We start from the raw sequence: 20,629 nt of genomic DNA, 5'->3' as shown, positions 1-20,629 counted from the left end.
TTAAGGCTAATACTTCAATTGCCCTTAAACGGTGCAATTGTTCTATGTTAATGTCTGTATTCCTGACCCCTGGATTGCAGCATTCCAACAGTTTTGCTTAAAGGTACAGACAGCATTTCTTTAATCCTTTCTATTCTTACTATATAATTCATTCTACTTTCACAATCCCTCCTTTTGGTCAGGCATACGCCATGACCAACCCTTACTGAGTTCCACAAATTAACCGTTCCTTATCTCTTAGTTCATCAGCGATATTCAAAATCATCATATTAGCACTCTGTTTTGGGGCAGTCATCTGGGTGACACAATTCTGTATACAACAGGAGATTAACTGAAAGCATACAAAAATCACTAAGATTCCAAACAGGATAGTTAGGGCTCCCTGAAACAACCAGTTTCCTATGCCAGAGAAATTGAACAGGTTACTTAGCCACTTCCATAAAGAACTTGACTCTTCATGGGGAAGATATGTGATTTGTTCTAAGTGGCTATAGCGATCTATTACCTCATTAGTATTGTATAAACATACAACATTGTTTTCCAGTGAGAGCACAGGTCCCTCCTTTGGCCGCCAGCACTATGTCCAATGCCTGACGGTTCTGGAGAGCCACCTGTCCGATCGCCCCTGTTTATTTGGCCAGGGCTCTTAAACTTTCTCTGGTTTTATTTGCCATTATTTAACTACTTAGGAGCCTTTTTTTGCCTGGTGTATTGCTCCCCCAAGTGGGATAAAGGAACTGCCAATAGCCTCTTCCAGGTGTCATGACTGTTCCATATTGTGTTAAACGGACAAGGTCCTCCAGTGAGGTCTGGGGAATTGAGTGGGATAGCCAGGACAGGAACACCAGTTTGAGAGTGGGCTGGGATGTGGCTGCAGACCCAGCATTTAGAAATAATAAGTGTCTGAGCTATCCACACTTGCTGCTGGATAAAATAATTGTCATTGTGGACTCCCCAGACCTTAAGATACCAGCAGCCGAAGAACAGGCACCACCAGAGGCGCATGTTGGAGGCAGGACCCTTCTGGTTCTGACAACCTCAACTGAGGGAACTGCAGTCACAGTTTTATGTCCACCAGGCAGCAGGCGCTAAGCTCACTACTGCTTCTTCTTGGGCCTTGCTTTATGTAGTCATCTGCTTCTGGCAACCCTTACGAGAGCGTAGATTGTAAGTTATTGCAGGCTGTTCCTCTACGTCTTCTTCTGGAGTCAAAAAAAATTGACTCTGCGTGGTCCTGAGGTGGTGGTTGGTTCACTGGGGGTGGTGCATTCTTACACTGCGAAGCATGTATCCACTCTGAGATGCCAGACAGTTTAACAGCTGTCCCTTGACTCTGGCTGTAACAATGGCCTTCACACCTTGTCTTTTCCTGATGCATACATTCCTCATTCACACAAACAGATTGAGAATACAAACAGTAGTATTTTATATAGAACAAAAAAAAGCATTGCAAATTAAACCTTGCTAAGTTTTACAATTGATAACTAAGACAATTTACATTGAGACCCAGGCCTTCAATGTTTCTCTAATTTACTTAACACAGACACAATAGAGAATCCTGTCTTTTACTACCTAAATCTTAAAACAAAGAGTTAGAGAGGGCCCAATTTGTAATGCATATGGGAAAACAGAATCTTATAGTCCCAGAGGGTCATTTTTTTCTGGTATTTAAAAAAAGGCGGCTAGCAGGATGAAATCAAATTATACTGTAATTCTTATGGGACATGATAAAATCCTGCTCCTACATATCCCCCTTTTGACACTAAGATTATTAATCGCCAGTGTCACTTCTTATTTAGTCCATGTAATAGAAAATACTGGGAGATGATTTGGGCCTGTGGCTTTAGCTTTACATACATTTGTTTTATCCACCAGCACATTTTAAGCATTTCAATTAAACACATACAATTTAAAACCAAAAACAATTAGGGGTAGTAACATTAGTATGCCAGTAGTTGTGGGAGACCATCCAGAAAATATGTTATACCAATGGTGAGCTGTTATGCTTTTCTGCAGTGGCAATTCTTAACATGTCCCCATTTGCGTGTATAATATGAATAGTCCAGTTTTCCACAATTTTTTTTTTTTTTTTTTTTTTTTTTTTTTTTGGAACCATGTTACCTTTTTACCTTTTAACAGATGATTGGTAACTGTTTGCCATTCAATGCCAAGATTGATAGAGAACTCAACTAAATCAGTGCTTACAGTAAGCTGAGACTCTTTTGGTGTTGTTGTTGTTGTGGCAAATAGTAAATGTGATTATTGGTAAACACAGTACTTACATTACATTTACATTTGTCTTCTGGTAAGTTGCTAACACTTTTTAAACACTTTTCCCCAAGAATTAACACATACACATAGTCCATTATACAGTACTTTGGATTATCTGAAAGACAAAAAGAACATTTTTCTACCCCTTTTGGGGTGGCATTGATTATTGCTTAAAGATTCCATTCTTTTACAAATACCCTTCCTGACTGCAGGCAAATCAGGAATTACCCCCTTATTTTCTTGTGGTTTTTTGTTCTATAGGCAGGCCAGGTTTTAATGGGTTCTACTTTTTAAGGGTTATGCAAAAATTATTCCACTGTTTAGTTATTAAATTCATGAGGTGGTGTACCTCAAGTTTTGCCTCTTACATAGCAGACCAAGTTTGTAATGTTTTTCCTGCAGTGTTAAGCTTTAAGTTTATTTACAGGTAATAGCTGGGAAGCATCAGTACCATATTACTTTAAAGGATTTTTTCAAAAATCATACACACTACAAGTTGTTACAGGGGTACTTACTAACATTAAAGTTATTTTAATGTTTAATATTAACAGTAACATTAGCATCAAATTTATAAAAGGTATCTTGTTATACCATGCCTTTTATGTAGGCAGTTTGTGTGCTGACCAGGTATGTTCTTTATTTGCAGCTTCTTTTGTGCTGGCAGTTCTCACCTTTCTTTATCAGTTAGGTAATTTGCATCAACACAGGCTTGACTTTTGGATTCAAAGCCATCAGCAGAGCTCAGAGACTCTGTCTTAACACACAGGGATCTGAAAAAGAAAAAAACAGCCTATTGCGGCTCTTTTTGGAGCCCTAATAGGATTTTAATTCAGCAGCATGTTTCATTTGCATTTCTTTTACCCCTTTTTACAATATACACCGCATATGTCCGAGGGAAAATGCACATTCCTTCTATACTATAACTTTTTAAAAACATTAGCCATATCAATTTTTACATAAGGTGTAACTGTTTCTTTTGTTCTTACAGAGTTTTCATGTATCCTTATCAAAGTGATAGTCTGATTCCACAGAGCCATTTTAAGGCTCAGTGTTTTTAACATTGCTTCTTTTTGTTTTGTGCACCTGACCTCTGCTGTTGCTTCAGAGGGTCACTGTTAATTTCTTATTTTTTCACTACAGCTCTTATCTGCTATTGTTACAAAAAAACCAAACCAAACAAACAGACTCCAGAATCTTTACCTATTCTCCTGATTTTGACTGCCCTATTGCAGCCATGACTTGGTCTTTATTTAAAAACATTTTAATTTTTGTAAAGAATGAAGTTACTCCTTAAGGGTTAAATGCTAAATCCCAAAGCCAAACAAAACTAATTGCCTGTGTCTTGCAAAAAGGTCTGTCAGTTTTGCAACTTTGAATTAGAGTCAAATGAATTTGTAGTGGCATTAAAAACAAAAACAAAATCAATTTATCTTACCCCTACAAAACAGGAGTTTTACAAACCAGATGTGCTGGTTTAGATTCTTAGAACTTTACATATTTTCACAGACAAATAGATACATACACTTTTTTTTTCTTAACATTTCTTTACACTACTTTGTTTTTACATAGCTGTACATATATATATGGATTATTTACAGGCACTCTTCTGGAAAAGGGCCCATTTCCCTTCAGAATGGCTACAAAGAAACCAAGAATTCTCTCTCTTTAACATGGTCCTTTTTTAACATTTTCACAAAGTTTAACTGCTTAATTCTCTCCAGCCTCTGTAGAGTTAACTTTTCACTCTCTTTACTTAAATCACTTGTTTATGTCCCAAAATGACACCTTTATCACCTCAGATTTCACCATTTTAGGTATTGTTCCAGGGGTTCATGCCTGCACTTACTGCTTTTCTTACTTCTAACACTATTCCCTTAGGGCTTTCAACCTGTTTTTCAGTTTCTTTATCTGTTGCTTGCCTGCTTTTCTGGGCCCGATCCTGCTTTTTTTTTTTTCTTCCTCTAATGAACCGTTTGTGAGTGCTATTGTGGTCACTTCACAATTTTGAAAGAAATGTTCAAGGAAAGGGACCAGGAAGGGTGGTGGCTAGTTGAGGAGTCCCCCCTCTTGCTGAATTGGTAGTGGAACACTAACGAATCAGTTTCTGAGGCAGACAAAGGGGAGCAGAACAAGGAGCTTTTTGTCCTTTTTACAGTGAGATGGGAGTTTGAAGGGGGTTTGGATCGATCCGGGGTTTGGAGAACGGGGTAAAGGGGAGCGCTCGGTCTAGTGGTGGGAGAGGAGGCTTTTAATAAAGCTTTTAACTTATTATTTGAATAATTGAGAGAGGCCAGTTTTGATTTTGTCCACCTATGATTTGCCTCTTGCCACCACTGCATGAAACAATTAACCTCTCCTTTAGCAAATTTAGTTTTAGGTTGGCCGAGTTTGTCTTTTAAGACGTCCACTCAGTCTTTGTTCCAAGATTTTAACAGTGGCCACTGAGTTTTGGGATCCCCCTGAGTTAGCCTAGACCATTTTCCCAGAAATTTACAGGAGTCTGGACCCATCCTAAATACATAAAATGAGCCGGCGTTCATTTAGGGAACTGTCCCGACTTAGACGTCTGGTTACCCATACAGGAGGACTTCACACACCAATCAAACAAGAAGCAAATTCGGGTTCGTCGGAGCGATGCCCAGTGCAACACACAAAAGGAGCCCACAGACTACTGCCTCAATCGCCCTTGCTTTCCCACCAGGGGTTTTACCCAAAGTGCGGTGCGGCTGCAATTGTGCAGATTCCACTCACTCAGACCGCGGGGACAGGAACCCCTTGGTCGGCCGATCCCCAGACAGAGACGGCACCCAGACTCAAACACTCCACAAGAGGACAGATAGACACAGAGACAGGACAGTCCTCAGTCCGGACAAAACACAGAAATAATTACCTGACCAGATTCCTGATGTCAGATCCCGGGATCCCTACCAGAACAGAGTGGGAACCAACAGGTTCGATGGCGTAGACCTCACTGTGGCTGTGCGCCTTTCTGCTCTAGTGGAGGACCGCTTGGGCCAAATGCCCAGTGCCGGCTGCCACAGTCATCCTACAAAAACAGTCAGGAATCACACAGCCCCAGTGAAGACGGTTGCCATCTCGGTGGAACCTCCAAATTGTCAAAGTTAGAATCAGGACTCACAATTTGTCAGACCACTCTGTTTATTAGCGCAGCGCTCCGCCAATAACATTCAGAATATGTGAGTGGCCATGCAAGGCCCAAACAGTCTTATTTATACAGATAAAAGAGCGGGAATTTAGACAAAGGGACAAAGAAAGCAAAACAGGAAAATTCACCTGGGGCACAGCATGCATATCCTATTTCCTTACTGTTATCGATTTAAGGCTAATACTTCACCAATTGCCCTTAAACGGTGCAATTGTTCTATGTTAATGTCTGTATTCCTGATACCTGGATTGCAGCATTCCAACAGTTTTGCTTAAAGGTACAGATAGCATTTCTTTAATCCTTTCTATTCTTACTATATAATTCATTCTACTTTCACAATTGACAGCTCAAAAGAGAATCTAGGCCATGTTTCAGCAAAGCACTTAGGGAGGGAGAAGCCTTTCCTTACCTCCCACTATTTGTAGCCCCCCCCCGCTGCATTATGCTAAGTATCAATTAATAGTATCAAAACTGGCTGCTCAACATGCTTTTTCATACCCCCTAGACCATGAATTAACTTTTCCTTTCTTGGTGCTAGGCCACTTTGGTAGGTGGCTCATGGTCCCGCCAGCAGAGTGTAAAACAGGTTCCCAAACTAGAACTTTCCTGAAGCGGATTCATGATCTCTCAGGCTTGTGGCATTCAGGAAACAAGGAACCATACTTCCTCCGGGGGAAGCAACCGGGTAGCAGCCCCATGTTTGATTGATCCTTTCATGTGTCTAGCAAAAGGAAGGTTCCCTCTCTTGTCCTCTCACTACATGTAAAGGCCACAGTGATCGTCACACATATTATTGCAAATATTTTTAAAACTATCGTTTGAATGATGTTTTGCTGCTGCTCAGAATACAGGGCTAGCAAGGTGTGTAGATTGTTACAGAGAACATTTCATCTCTGATTGAAGGCATTTGTGCCCCAAATGGCTATCTACCATAAAGAGAAAAAAGTATGGACTAGTACAACTGCAGATACGGACATCTAATGATTGACTTAATCTATAGGCATCTAGCTCCACTGCCAGTACTTGGCAGTTTAACAATTCAAGTCATTCCTCTGCACAAGTTATTCCTCTGTGCATAGGTTTCTGAAAGTTGTCTAAATCAGACACACAGTTCTTGTAATACACTGAAAACTCGAGTGTATCTTTGGACATGCCTACAGTTTATGAAGGATCATGCTTGGATGCTTAATTCTAAATCTTTTAATGCTCTTAGCACTGCTTGGCATCAGTATCGTGAAAGCATCATTAAGATATTGTAAAAGCATAAAATAGTTCAGCATGAGTTAGAGTGCACAGATAAAACCAGTACAAACATTTATTAAGCAATATGCACCATTTATTTCAAACCAGTCATTTTCAGTATTAATATCCTATAATATATAAGCATTTATAGAATATATTATAGCTAAAGAGAAGACTTAGAAGATATAACAGGCCACATTCACCACTGGGCAAAAGATGGTGTAGCTCCGTTCAGTTTAGGAGAGCTGCATCTTCTTATTGAAAGGGATGAATTTGACCTCATGTTTTTATATGAGTGACTCTTAACAAAATTACATCAGCCCTTTGTAAACATTAGTTACCAGCCACTCTGACCCACCACAGTCTTGCACAACTTATTTAGGATCAAATTCTAAACTATTTTGATTTCTTTGTATGGCTCCCAGTTTTCGTCATATACCTAGCACTGTATTTTATGAAAGCCTCCTTTATGCATCCAATGTGAGAACTTAGTCCAAAATCCACTGTATGGGTAGAAAATATTTACAAGTATTTACAAATAATCCACTTTTACCTGAGCAAATCATATGACCATTTACCTCCCTGTAAACATGTATCATAACAGAAAACCCTTACTTAGTATTAATTGGTTTATTAATCTTATGGTGTGGAACTCTGTATATATGGTGTAAAACCATGTACATAAAGTAGTCATAGCATTTCTCATCAGAACAGCACATTTTACAAGTTTACATTTACATGAAAATTATTTCCTTCCAACACTGTATGCATCAGTATGTGCAAATCATTCCAAAATAGATACCACTTAAAAGAACAATTCTGAATATAAATATGTAGTTTATATTAGTCTTATGTACAACCAAAGAAAATAAAGTATATAACAATATTTATACATCAAAACACTTTCAAAGTACAGCTCCACTTCTTTAATGAAGTATACAATATAAAAAATAAGGGTACCAAATTGTCTAATACAATATTTTTCTTGTGGAGCATTCAGGGATACAAACTTTGCTTGCTTTGCCTAAAATATATTACTTTAAAATATCAGGCCATTGTCTTTCCAGTTATAAAAATATGATTTGTGTCTCAAGATAATTTTATTAAATGAAAAAATAGAGAGAAAATTCTGGAATAAGATTAATTAGAGACCAGATATGAAGTTAGTAAAGATTAAGTACAAATAAACTTATGTGATCTTCTGGCTCTGTGAGCTACGTGATTTTGAGTGGCCAGAGATGAAAGCTCAGTTCAAGATTTCAGGGCCTGGTGTGGGTTTTGGCTAATGTGTAATACCGATACAACATTTAGTAAAGTGGCATGGGAACAGCTTCAGGGAAAACATTCATAGCCTTTCTATTCAAAGGATGAAAGGTATTGCAATGACAGAGAGCATGTTAGAAAAATACCAAAGGGAGATGCTAATTTAGGGAAGATACGAGACACAACATGTCAAAAGATGTTCCTCTTCAAGCTCTGACACGCTTCACTACATATAGAAAAAATTGCAGCTATTTAAAAACAAAAATAATGTTTGCTTATAGGGCCAGATCTTTCAGCCTCATTAAGTGCCCACCAAAGTGGTGTACGAGGCCCTTTAAACTGCCTTATGTAGACAGCTGAGGCTACCTCCAGCCCTCTCCTTGCCTCAGAGTAAGGGGTATAGCGGGAAAGGGAAAAAGAGAAGAGATGGGGCCACAGAATACAGCATGCTGCCCCATCTTCAGCTAGCACAGTAGTTCCTAGGACTGCTTTGTTGGTGCAACTTATAGTAGATTTTGGGCTGTTCTAAGATATGCTAAGGACTGTTTTAGCCCCCTGTTGGGCTGAGGGCTAGGGGAGATGGAAAAGTGATTTAAAGTCACCTTTGCTTTCCCACTAACAGTGCTGTGCCCAGCATGAACTACATGCAGCTAAGGATTGAGCCCATGAAGTGTAGGAAATGAAACACATAGGAAATAAACAGAAGAGAATTTTACAGTTACAGAATTTTTTAAAATTTTTGTTCAATTTAGTGCTCTGTGAAGTGACACATTATTATTAAAAACTAGAATCATCCTCAAGACAAAGGAAGCCAAGCTGGTAATGCATCTCAGCCCCAGCCAGCAATGACACTTGCTATTTCAACCCTGTATCTTCCATATGATGCTTTAAAAGCAGACTATCACTCATCTGTACTTTTCATATTGAGAAATTTAACCCAATTTTCCAGTAGTGAAAGTGTACTGCCTTGCCTCAATAGGGTGCTCTTTGTTCTGCCCAAAGGGGTATGTGTGTGTGTGTGTGTGAGATTACTATCCGCAAAGCTATACAGGAAAAACATCCCTGGCCACTTAGTATATAAAAGCTCAATCCAACTCCTGCAGAAGTCAGTGGAGATACTTCCATATCATTACACAATAAAAAACTCCACATTCATCTTCCTTTTCTTAATAAAATATTTTTAAAAAAAAGATGTGAGAATTTATCTTTTGCTTGCAAAAAAAATGACAGGTTTAAATACTTTTAAAATAAAAAATGGCCAAATTGAGCTTGCATAAATCAACATAACTTCATTAAAGTCAATGGACCAACACTGATTTATACTAGCACAGGATCTGGCCCAAAATGTGTTACATGTTTATGCTCATCCAGAAACCACCAAAACACCTTTCAGATGAGATCTTTCTCTCAATCTTGTATTACAGGATCTCACAGTTCTGATTCTTTATCAGTCTCACAAAGATAGTATTCATCATCCGTGGTGGTGTCAGTGTCCGAGTCTGAATAAACCATTGGTTCTTCTCGATAGATGTCAATTGAGTTTCTTGGGGATGAAGCATCTACTGAAATTTTGCTCCCAGCAGAACCTGAGTTCAAGAGCTCAGCCCTCTTTAAAGAATCACTCTCTTCATTTCTCAGAAAGCCAGGGTTTTTAAGAAGACATGGTCTCCATAATCTCCCTTCTGTGAGTGATCTCTTGATATTTTCCAGGAACGCCAGTTGTTGTTCTTTTCCAAATATACCAAACTCAATAGAAGGATACATCACACGTCTAGTGCCGTAGGTGGTGGTCCTCTCATCATATGAAGCCCAGTTTTCATTTTCATCATAAGAGCACAGCTCAGAATAAGATTTAAACTTTCTACTGTACCTGCTTTCTTTAGGTAGACAGTTACTTCCAGAGCCAGGGTTGTCATGGGAATCTTGAGTACAGGTGCTTTCAGAAAAGTGACGTTCACGTTGATTCTTTGCACGACTCATGCGTGACTGATTACTGTGCAGGTTTGCATTTTTTAAACTCTTTGACCGATGGAGGTTTTGATCATGATCACACTCATCCGAGGAAAGGGCCTGTTTCTGTGAACAGACACTTGCCTGCAAATTTTTTATAAACGTGTTTGAGTTTTTGTCAGTTAAAAATGGCAACAGTGGTGGATCATGGGAACTACCACCAGTACTTGTTCTCTTTTGATTTCCTGATGAATTTGCTTCAGTAGCTCTGGAAAAGATGGTTTGATTTCTGTTTTCCAACCCCTGGCCAAGTGTTTGGGAATTCTTACTTCTTGCAACTATTTCCTTTGGGAATAGAATTGTGGGGCTCAGAATGCTTTCCACTTCATTCTCGTTTTGTTTGGGATTGTTGAGTTCTCTTCTCTGGTTGTATGAATTTGCAAAAGGTCCTTGATTCTTGTTTTTAACTAACAATGGAGAGTCATCATTAGTTTGTGATCTCTTCTTCTTCTCAGATATTTTGTGAACAGGGCTGTCACAAACACCAGGGGTCAGATTTTGATTCTGGTCTTCATTTCCAGGTTGGAGAAATGGCTGGGTAGAAGCAGGGGAATGCAATGTGCTGTGGGTCACGTTAATCTCTAAAGAAGTGGTACCTCCATCATTCTGTGAAAATATATTACTTACGTGTGGTTTTGGATTTACATTTTTACTAGAAAATTTTCGTCTTGTTTTGTAAATGGCTGCCACTTCATTTTTAACTGAGGGCCTGTTTTTCCTTTTTTCTATATCACTGACTTTCTCTCTAGTGCCATCAGACATAAGCTTATTTTCACTCACTGCACTCTGCGGCAGTTGCAGATCCTGTGTGACACTGGAGAGTTTATCTTTAGACTCAACATTCTGTCTATCTTCACTGTACAGCACAGCTTTCTGCAAACTAGGGCAATCTTTGTTCATCTGAGTGTTCAGGGATATTTGCTCTTGTTTAGTTTTGCGGCTCACTAGATCATGTGTGTCTGGGATACCTATTTTGGCTGGTTGAAGTATAGGTTTAGCTGCAGAAACTGTGCCAGGCTGAAATGGTTTGTTCTGTGAATTTGGAAGCATTTTTCTATCAGAAATTAATTCTTCATCTGTGCTATTTCTGGAACTTTCAACTCCTAATAGAAATCCAGTACATTTATTGTTATATAGAGAAATGCTTTGGTGTTGAAAATCTGATCTCTCTTTGGCTCCTGCATCATGCCTAGATTTACTTTCAGCAGAGGCTACTGGGGTATTATTGACTGCAGACTCTCTATGACTTTTTCCTTCATGGGAACTATTTTTATCTAACTGGGGTGGTAAAATATTCTGATTGTTACTCCCTTTTACTTCAATAAATTGCTGGCAATTTTTGGAGTCTCTGATTTGCAGACTATTAGTATTATTAATTGCAGAAGTAAAATTAAAAACATTCTCTGGAGGGTCTTTGTGTTTTTGGGGGGTTGACAAAGAGGAGGTTAATGGTGTGTCAGTATGCAAAATATTCTCCTTCTCTTTACTTTCTTTACCTGAAGAAAAGCATTTATCAATATTTTGGTTGTGTGAAGCAATAGAAATTGCCTTAACGGAAGTATCCGCTTCTGTAGTGGATTCTGGATCATGAACAGAAGTGTCTGATGTCACCATGTCAGGAAGTACAAGTGTGCTTTCTTTTAATGCAAGCCCTGGTGAAATATCTTTCTTATTATGTACAATGCTTGTTGATTGTGAAGTACATACTTTCTCAGTGCTAGGAGAAAAATGTGAGTTTTCCTGATATGTGTCAACAGCTCCTGTCTTTGCATTCTGGGGTGTCATTGAAGCTGCAGGAGTTTGATCAGGAGAATGTAGGTGTCTCTCTTTTTCTAAGGTGCTAGGAAAAGCTACATTTGCTATACTGATGCGAACTTCAGAGTTCTTGTTCGGCATTTTTGGTGATTTAGATTTTTCTGTGTAAAAAGATAAAGGTGTAATCTCTGGATCATCTAGAAAGAGGTTACACAATGTTCTTGAATGACTCCGTGGTAAGGTGTAATAAATTGAAACCAACTCATGATATTCAATATGATCCTCATCACCAGAAACTGTAAATGTGCTAATAGTTTTATATTTCTGCAAAGAATCCCCCATTTCCTTTTCCAAACAGTCTGAAAATACTGGAGATTCTTTTTTGTTTACAAGTTTCTCTCTTTCTGATTCAGAGACAACTGTACTACCACTTAAGGAGTGGTCAGGGCTCCTATTTAGAGGCAAAGGGTGATCCTTAATTTGCAGGACATTTTCTTTGATATCTGTAATACCATCTAAAGGTATTGGTCTTATTGAGGAATGTGTTGATCCTAAAGAAGATATTTTATTTCCTTGATTAAAAGAAAGGGCAGCAGCTCTGTCTGAGTTCTGCTTCTCTACATGATCCCACATGGCTGTTTTGCTTTTAGGGAAAGAGATGGACATACCTGACATTACACTGCCAGCAATGCTAGCTGATTTTCTAGGTAAAGTGTAATAAATGACAAGAGGCTCCGGAGACTCAGGGTTGCTTTTAACAGGAGAGCCAGAAATGCTGCTACTATTTGTGTGTCTCAGTAAGCTTCCCTGCCTATAGAGCCTTTCAATACAAGATGCATTGTGTCTTGTTTTCCCATTTTCTCTTTCCAAACAAAAATAGTTTAAACTACGTTCAGCAATCTCTGGGCCTCTGTCAAAACTACGTGCATAAATATTCTCACAATTCCTGTTTTGTGAACCACCAGTAGTTAATTGACTATTATGGTCCTTACTGGCTAAAATGTTTTGATCTTTGGGTTTTTCCTGGGGAATATCTTTTGCAACAACACCTGCCAGCTCAACTACTTTCCCACCTTCTGCTGGAGCTTCAGTAACTCTGCAATTCACTGAAGAATTAGTTGGAGTTTCTAACGATTTCAGATAGTTCTTATGAGAAAAGACTTGTAGAGAGTCTTGTGAACTATGAGACAATAATTCTGGAGGACTGGGCAATATGCTTTGATGGTTTGCCAACGTTTCACTAACTGGAGCAGAATGAACTGATGCACTACTTTGTAGAACATCTACCTGGAAAGACTCTCCCTTAGGAGTGATATGATCAGTAGTTTCTGTTCTCCAGCTTCCTAATTTAATGCCTTTTCTTTTTGCTGAATTAAGCAGATGATGTTCCCATTGCTTCAGATTTGAAAGAAATGATTCTCTTCTGCTCTCATCAGCTGACAGAAGAGAAGGGGTCTGATTAAGTTCACTGTGAGCAGGAAGATCATTTTCCTTTCTTTGTAGGTTTCTTTTACAACTCTTTGATATGTTATTTTTTGTAATCTCTCTTGTGGCGGTGAGCTGGGTTTGTCTCCTTGAACTCAGTGAGAGAGGTGAATTAAGAAGAGATGTGCTGTTTTGCAAGGCAGGAGAACTCTGGGGATCAACAGTATTTTTTGTATTCACTTTCTGAGAAACTGGATGTAATATTATGTCTTTAATACTTTTCTGGTCTGCCTTGCCTGATAGTTCCAAGTCTCTGACCTTGTCTGAAGCAGCTTTTTTAAAGTCTTTCTTAATATTCATTTGGGTAACCAAAGGCTGTGGCTGGCTTTGGGAAACCTTAGTGGCAGAACTGCTGTTCTCTGCTACCAATTTCATTTTGAACCTTTCACCCAGTAAGACAGACTCATTAGACACATCTGCTTTGATGCTGGTTGAAATAACTGCAGATTTATAAGTGAGACAGTTCTGAGGGTCTTTTGAATTCTTTGAAAGCAGTTTACTATTTGCACCACTTGATATCTCCACACTGCTTCTGTTCTCTGACACACATGTTTGAAAGTCACTCTGATGGCACTGTGAAGCAAATTTAGCATTCTTTGCATGTGCACTTTGCTGGTCATTTAAATTAGATGTAATCATTTCATAGTGAGCATCAGGGGAAAGAAACACTTCATCATTGTAGTACTGGTAAATATCACATGAGGAAGGGTGCTCCTCTTTCCTTCCAAAAGGAGAACTCTTTTGGTCTATTTGGAACCTACCATGACAAGCTGTATCTCTATAGTGGGACCTAGAGAGGTTGTTTTCCAACCAGCATAACGGATAATTCTCCCAATTATTGAAGGATAGTGAAGTAGCAGCTTTGTCTGTGCAACTGACGCTACTAAACCAATTAGTACTTGACATATCTCTTCTGTAACGGTGTTTTGACTGGTAAAATTCATATTTTCTGTTTTCGTGCAGAGGGCAAGGATATGTATCCTGTTTTGTGCCATTCCATTCCATTAATGATTGGGTCCTAAAAAGATTGTCTTGATTTGATGCACGTCCAGAAGTATATGGTTTATTCCATACAATAGAAGAGAGGGGAATTCGCTTTGGGGTTTGCCGATTGTTCCTTCTTACAAATCCACTATTGTTCTCCATTGCCAATAGATTTTGTAAACTAGTTGTTGAAAATGGCTCAGAGGACGCTGAAGATGGATATCTCTGAAGAGAACACACAGAGTAACTTCTCCCAACTGTACCCTTCCCCATATAACTCTTGTGTCCAAATCCATTGTTCTGTCTTATGGAAGAAAGATGCAAGCTACCTTCTGAGGACTCTCCAAAAGATACAGAAGACAGCCTTCTGCTCAGAACAGGGTAACTACTGTCTAATGAATCCTTGCGCATGTATTCTTTAGATTCTGAATGGCATCTGTTCATATATGTATCATAAAATTTCCTTGGTCTGTAGAAAATTTTATGGTCCTCTTTGGCTCTTATTGTTCTTGTTGCATCAGAGAAAAATGTGCTCGGTGTTTCACTGCAGTTATTTCTGTGTTGTCCCCTAATAGCAGTCTGTCTGCTTGTACTGGGAAACACATATTGTGCTCTTGGTCCACTGTCAACTAGATGCTTTCTGTTCACTGAATCTTGGGCTTGTTCCTGTGCCAGCTGGTCATCCAGATCATCTAGAACTACACAGAAAAAGGCAGCTATTTTATTAATGTTCTCAAACTAATTATGCTGAAAAGTGTAATGTACTATATCAAGGACCAGATCAGGTTTTGAAAGGAACCACCTTCTCCATATTCAAATCCTGCTCCCCCCAAATATACATTACTTCTTCCACAGTGCCTTTCATCGATAATCCATCATTGACTGAGGGAAAAAGTCTGTACTGATTTGAGACTGGTCTTCAAAGGGCTCCTCAACCTAGCCAGTGTTTGTTTCAAATAGCAAAAACAACTAACAAAAACAAACATAGTTTGCGTTCTTAATTTACACTCATCAGCTAAGTGTAGGAAGAACCTTTCACAATTCTAACTTGCAAAGCAAGTAGAAAAGAACTGTACTTATCAGACATGGATTAACCAATGTGCACTCAGTGCACTTGCACAGGACCCCCCATCTCAAGAGGGCCCCTGATGACCCCCTAAAACTGAGTGGTGCTGCAAGCCTATGATCCAGGTTGCAAGGAATGGGGTGGGAATGGGGTGAGTTGTGGAGGCTGTAAGGGGAATGGGGAGGGGATGCTGGAGGGGGCTGATGTTGGGCTGAGGTTTTGGGGGCTGTGGTGAGCAGGACAGGTCAGAGCTACTGGGATGGGGAGGGCTGTCAGGATAAGTGGGGCTGGTGAAGGGTTGTTGGGGTATATGTAGGGTGGGAGAGGCATTCAGGAGTCTGTGCATAGGGAGCGGTATGTATGGAGTGGGGGTGGAAGGAGCATGTTGGGATCTGTAGCTGGGGTATTTAATGGTGTGGAGGCACTTTGCTGTCTAGTTTACAGAAGGTGTAATCTGGGCCTGGTGCTGATGAGCATGCTCAGATCTTTCTGTATGTTTCCAGAGCCTAGACAATGCTATGATGTACCTGTGAGCTGGAAGGGCATTCTAGATATTAACATTCAAAAGGAGCACATGGAGTAGCCCTGCATGTCCTAAGCTTGTTTAGCTTGAAATGTGTTGTAAATAAAATAGCTGAACATTTTCAGTATTTGGGCGGTGAAACAACTCAAAAATATAATTGCTATTAATCACAAGATTAAAAAAGTAATCACGATTAATTGCAGTTTTAATTGCAATGTTAACAATAACAGAATACCAATTGAAATGTATAATTTTTTTTATTTTCTACATTTTCAAATGTATTGATTTCAGTTACAACACAGAATACAAAGTGTAGAGTGCTCACTTTATATTATTTTTATTACAAAATATTTGCACTATAAAAATAAACAAATGAAATAGTATTTTTCCATTCACCTCACACAACTACTGTAGTGCAGTCTCTTTATCATGAAAGTGCAACATACAAATGTAGAATTATTTTATTTTTTACATAACTGCACTCAAAACCAAAACCATATAAAACTGTAGAGCCTACAAGTCCACTCAGTCCTACTTCTTGTTCAGCTAGTATTAAGACAAACAAGTTGGTGGCATCTGACTCAGATGATGAAAATGAAGGCATGTCGGTCTGCACTGCTTTGGATCGTTATCAAACAGAACGCAAATCAGCACGGAAGCATATCCTCTGGAATGGTGATCGAAGCATGAAGGGGCATACAAAGTTCAGCATATCTTCAACGCTGGCTACAACAGTGCCATGCAGAACGTCTGTTCTCACTTACAGGTGACATTGTAAATAAGAAGTAAGCAGCATTATCTCTCAAATGTAAACAAATGTGGTTTTGTAATAAATAAATAAATACTTCTACATTTGTAAGTTGTGCTTTTACAATAAAGAGATTGCATTACAGTACTTGTATGAGCTGAATTGAAAATTACTATTTCTTTTGTTTATTTTTACAGTGCAAATATTTGTAATAAAAAATAAAATAAAGTGAGCACTGTACACTTTCTACTCTGTGTTGTACAGTAATTTAAATCAATCTATTTGAAAATGTAGAAAAACATCCAAAATATTTATAATCAATTTTAAATTGGTATTCTGTTATTGTTTAACATTTCGATTAAAACTGCGGTTAATCATGACTATTCTTTAAAATCTAATTAATTTGTTTTGCATTAATCATGTGCATTAATGGTGATTAATTGATAACCCTAAGTAATTTATCACTTATTGCTCACTTTCAATTATTTCTGTAAGAGGACTATAACATGCAGGGCTTGGCAATGGCATTCTATGAATCTGTGGAGGTCAGATGGTTTGATAGCCTAGGTGATGATAAAGTGTAATAAAATTTAGTAAGAACTTTTGATTCACTCTGTCAACAAAGTTGTAGTTATGCACTAACCTATTAACCTGAAATAAACATTGAATTTCTTGTTTAACTGGGATGAATTTTAAATAGCCATGTCTGATAAAAAGAATTTACTGGAAGTACTTTCAATCACAGGGATGATTTATGCAATGACAGTTTAACGTGTTCAGTTTGCATCCACATGAATTAAATACATCTAGAAGTTACACCAGGGATGAATTTAAGAATTGAGTATTAGTAAACAAAAATGGTCCATCATCCACCTTTTTTAAGGCTGAAATAAAAAAGATCTGAGTGTCATGGACAGCTCAGTGCAAACCTCAGATTGTCTGCTTTGCTGAGTTTCTGCTGAGGACAGCAGAGAGTGGGGACCATAAGAGAGCCAGTTATGGCACAAGCAAAGCAAGTGGCTGTTAGGGACCTTAATAATTTGAGGACCTCACATCACGGTCAAATTCTGCTGAGCTCTCTCTGGCCTTGTATCAAACAGAGGAGGCAAGAACTTCCAGAGAAATGAGAGAAAAGGGGTTTCTGGGCATTGCTTGAGCAGTGACGGCTGCCGCCTAAAATAAATGATGGCCCTGGGGGCTCCAGAAAGACCACCCCCGCTGCCTGCTCCCTCTAGCATGCCTCCCCTCCTCACTGCCTCCTAATCATACCCTCTCCCCATATTGTAATAATGTTTTCAAAGTGAAAAACTGGTGTAGCTGTTCCACACATGGGTGCTGGGTAGCAGTGTACTAGGAAGGACTTTTTTGGAGGGTGCCAGAAAAGTTCATGGAAGAATAAATTTCCTTGCACCCTTGTGGGCCAGTCTGAGCTTTGTCTGTCCCTACCTCCCTCACCAGCAGTGAGACCAGAAAGGAAGAAGTGACTTGGCTGCTAGCCCCATTCACTCCCTCTAGTAATGGGCCCAGATGGAGAGGTAACTCATGGCTCCTCATTTCCTGCAGCTTGGGGCTCTACAAATCATGAGGCTAGCCTGAGCTACACACTGACCTCAATGGGAGTTACATGTGCAAAGGACGGGTGTCTGATGGGATAGCCTAATTTTGGCAATTGATCTTTGATTATCAGCAGGTAAGTATGCCCATTAGTCTGTGATGGGATGTTAGATGGGATGGGATCTGAGTTACTACAGAGAATTCTTCCTGGGTGCTGGCTGGTGAGTCTTACCCACATGCTCAGGGTTTAACTGATAACCATATTTGGGGTCGGGAAGGAATTTTCCTCCAGGGCAGATTGGCAGAGGCCCTGGAGGTTTTTCACCTTCCTCTGCAGCATGAGGCACAGGTCACTTGCTGGAGGATTCTCTGCAGCTTGAGGTCTTCAAACCACAATTTGAGGACTTTAATAACTCAGACATAGGTTAGGGGTTGTTATAGAAGTGGATGGGTGAGATTCTGTGGCCTGTATTGTGCAAGAGGTCAGACTAGATGATCATAATGGTTCCTTCGGACCTTAAAGTCTATGAGTCTTCGAATTATTGTAAACGTGAGACAGACAAAGTAAGAGAGAAGTAGCTGCCGTATTTGGAAGCAATGAGCAACTTATAGAGAGAGACTATTCATTTATAGAAAGGATCTCCCATCAGGGGTGCTAGAACAATTTTTACAGTGGGAGTGATGAGAGTCCTTTAGCCAAACTGTAAACCCTGTATATGATGGAAACCACTTCAAGTCAGGGGGTACGGCAGCACCCCCAACACCTGTAGTTCCAGCACCTATGTCTCCCATATCCAGTTACACGTGTGGTGGTGCTGGTACTACAGTATAAAAACAGCATGAGTGCACACACTTACCACTGAAAAACTCTTTTTCTAGCTGTTCATTCCATACAGGTGCACTGTCCTCCATCATTTCAGCTTGAGTTGCATCAAATAAGTTACCAGGTAGTTCAGCTGGTAAAGATGAGTTGCACGTTTCAGCCTGTTGAGAAGTTTAAGAGACTGTGTAGCTTAATTTCATAGCAAAACAAATAATATGGACAAGAGGAGAGAAAACCCTCATGGGTGCTAATATTCTTTTAAATAATATATGCCTGAAATCACAGTGCTGCACATGTGAAGAATTAAATTCTGCATAGAATACAACTATCTACAGTTCAGACTTTCACTTGATTTTGGGGGGATTTTAGTACATCTTCTTGTCCAGAGGCTGTAGCACACTCCAGAGCACATTAATGGTGGTTTTGTATTATAACTGATATTTGTTTGTAGTTGTTAGCTGTTTACTCATTTCACTTCCACATACATTCTAGTAGGATATTGCCTCTGTAATTTAAATTTTCCTAATCCATTCTTCTTTAATGTGCACATTTACAACCCACCCCAACAAGAGGTGGTATTCACCTCCCAGAAAAAATGTAATAATCAAATACCACAGTCACCTCTCCTATACTCAGATTTCATCATTACACAATACAACTAATTTAGTAGCTTTTTGTAAGTATTACAGTTAAGACATTAGTAATATTGTAATGAAACAAATTCCATTTGTGATGCTTTACTCTTGAGTTTTAAAATTGTATTTTCACATAATCACTAATTTCACCAGCCTATGGCAACACAAGCACTGCCTTGCAGGCCTTGCTCTCTGTGTACAGGTTAGCTATAGGCGCACACCAATTCCTTAGCTCCTAAACGTCTCTCTGGAGTGCCAAGCCCCTGATCCCCTGAACACTCTCACAATTCTCAGATTCTCTGCTCCCAAAGGAATAGCACACACCAGTTTACTAGATTCAACACAGGATCACTGCTCCATTTAACACACAACATTTAGATATATTTACAGTGAAAACAAGAATAAGTTTATTACTAAAGAACTGAGATTCAAATGATAGTCAGTAAGACTATTAGAAACAAACTGATACATATAAAACAAAATCATAACATGCTTGTTACAGCCTAAACTTAACACACACAGCATTCCGGTCACCTACAGGATAGCTTACCCCAAGTCCTTTTCCCAGCGTTTTCAACCAGGGTGGCTGAGATTCCCTTTATCATAAGATCAAGCCTGCTGCCAGCTTGTCTTCCCAGCTTGAAGGATGCCAAAGCATCTCTCTGCGCCCACAGATATGACCCCAGATCTTTGATTTTCCTCTGAAAACAGGGTTCTTCCCTTCCTCCTGCAGTTTACCTCTTTCTGTTAATTTCCTTCTGAAATCTCCACAAACTCTTCGTTAGCATTAGACTCAGTATGCTAACAGATTTCCATTGTGAGATACACAATGGTTAGCTAAGGAGAGAAGTGTCTCTCACCTCCTGACTAGAGAAGTTTGCCTCAAGGCAAGCTACCTTTGAGAGAACCTGCCTTTAACTAGGCAGCCTAGAGAACACAATTTTCAGCATATATACAAAACTCCTCACATAGTTTTGGTATATACATCTCAGAATGATTATGATGAGCTATGTGACACAGGCTTTCATTAGGGATCTTACATGACATTCTATTGGTGAACCCAGGGAATAGCTGTGCCCCTATGTACTTCAATGACCTCTGCCA

General features: G+C 39.3%; 1 protein-coding gene across 1 annotated transcript in view; it reads right to left on the bottom strand.

The window, feature by feature from the left end:
• Positions 1-6,778: 6,778 nt before the first annotated feature.
• EXPH5 (exophilin 5) overlaps positions 6,779-20,629 on the bottom strand; it is a 55,423-nt gene continuing 41,572 nt past the window's right edge. Inside the window, exons 5-6 of the mRNA XM_050937987.1 lie at positions 18,925-19,051; positions 6,779-14,874 (exon numbers count right to left, since the gene is read on the bottom strand). Of these exons, the coding sequence (XP_050793944.1) occupies positions 9,371-14,874; positions 18,925-19,051 (5,631 nt within the window). The 3' untranslated portion in view covers positions 6,779-9,370. The remainder of the gene's footprint in view (positions 14,875-18,924; positions 19,052-20,629) is intronic.

This window comes from Gopherus flavomarginatus, chromosome 1 (assembly GCF_025201925.1).
Source record: "Gopherus flavomarginatus isolate rGopFla2 chromosome 1, rGopFla2.mat.asm, whole genome shotgun sequence".
Taxonomy (NCBI): domain Eukaryota; kingdom Metazoa; phylum Chordata; order Testudines; family Testudinidae; genus Gopherus; species Gopherus flavomarginatus.
This window is presented reverse-complemented; position numbering and strand designations above follow the sequence as displayed.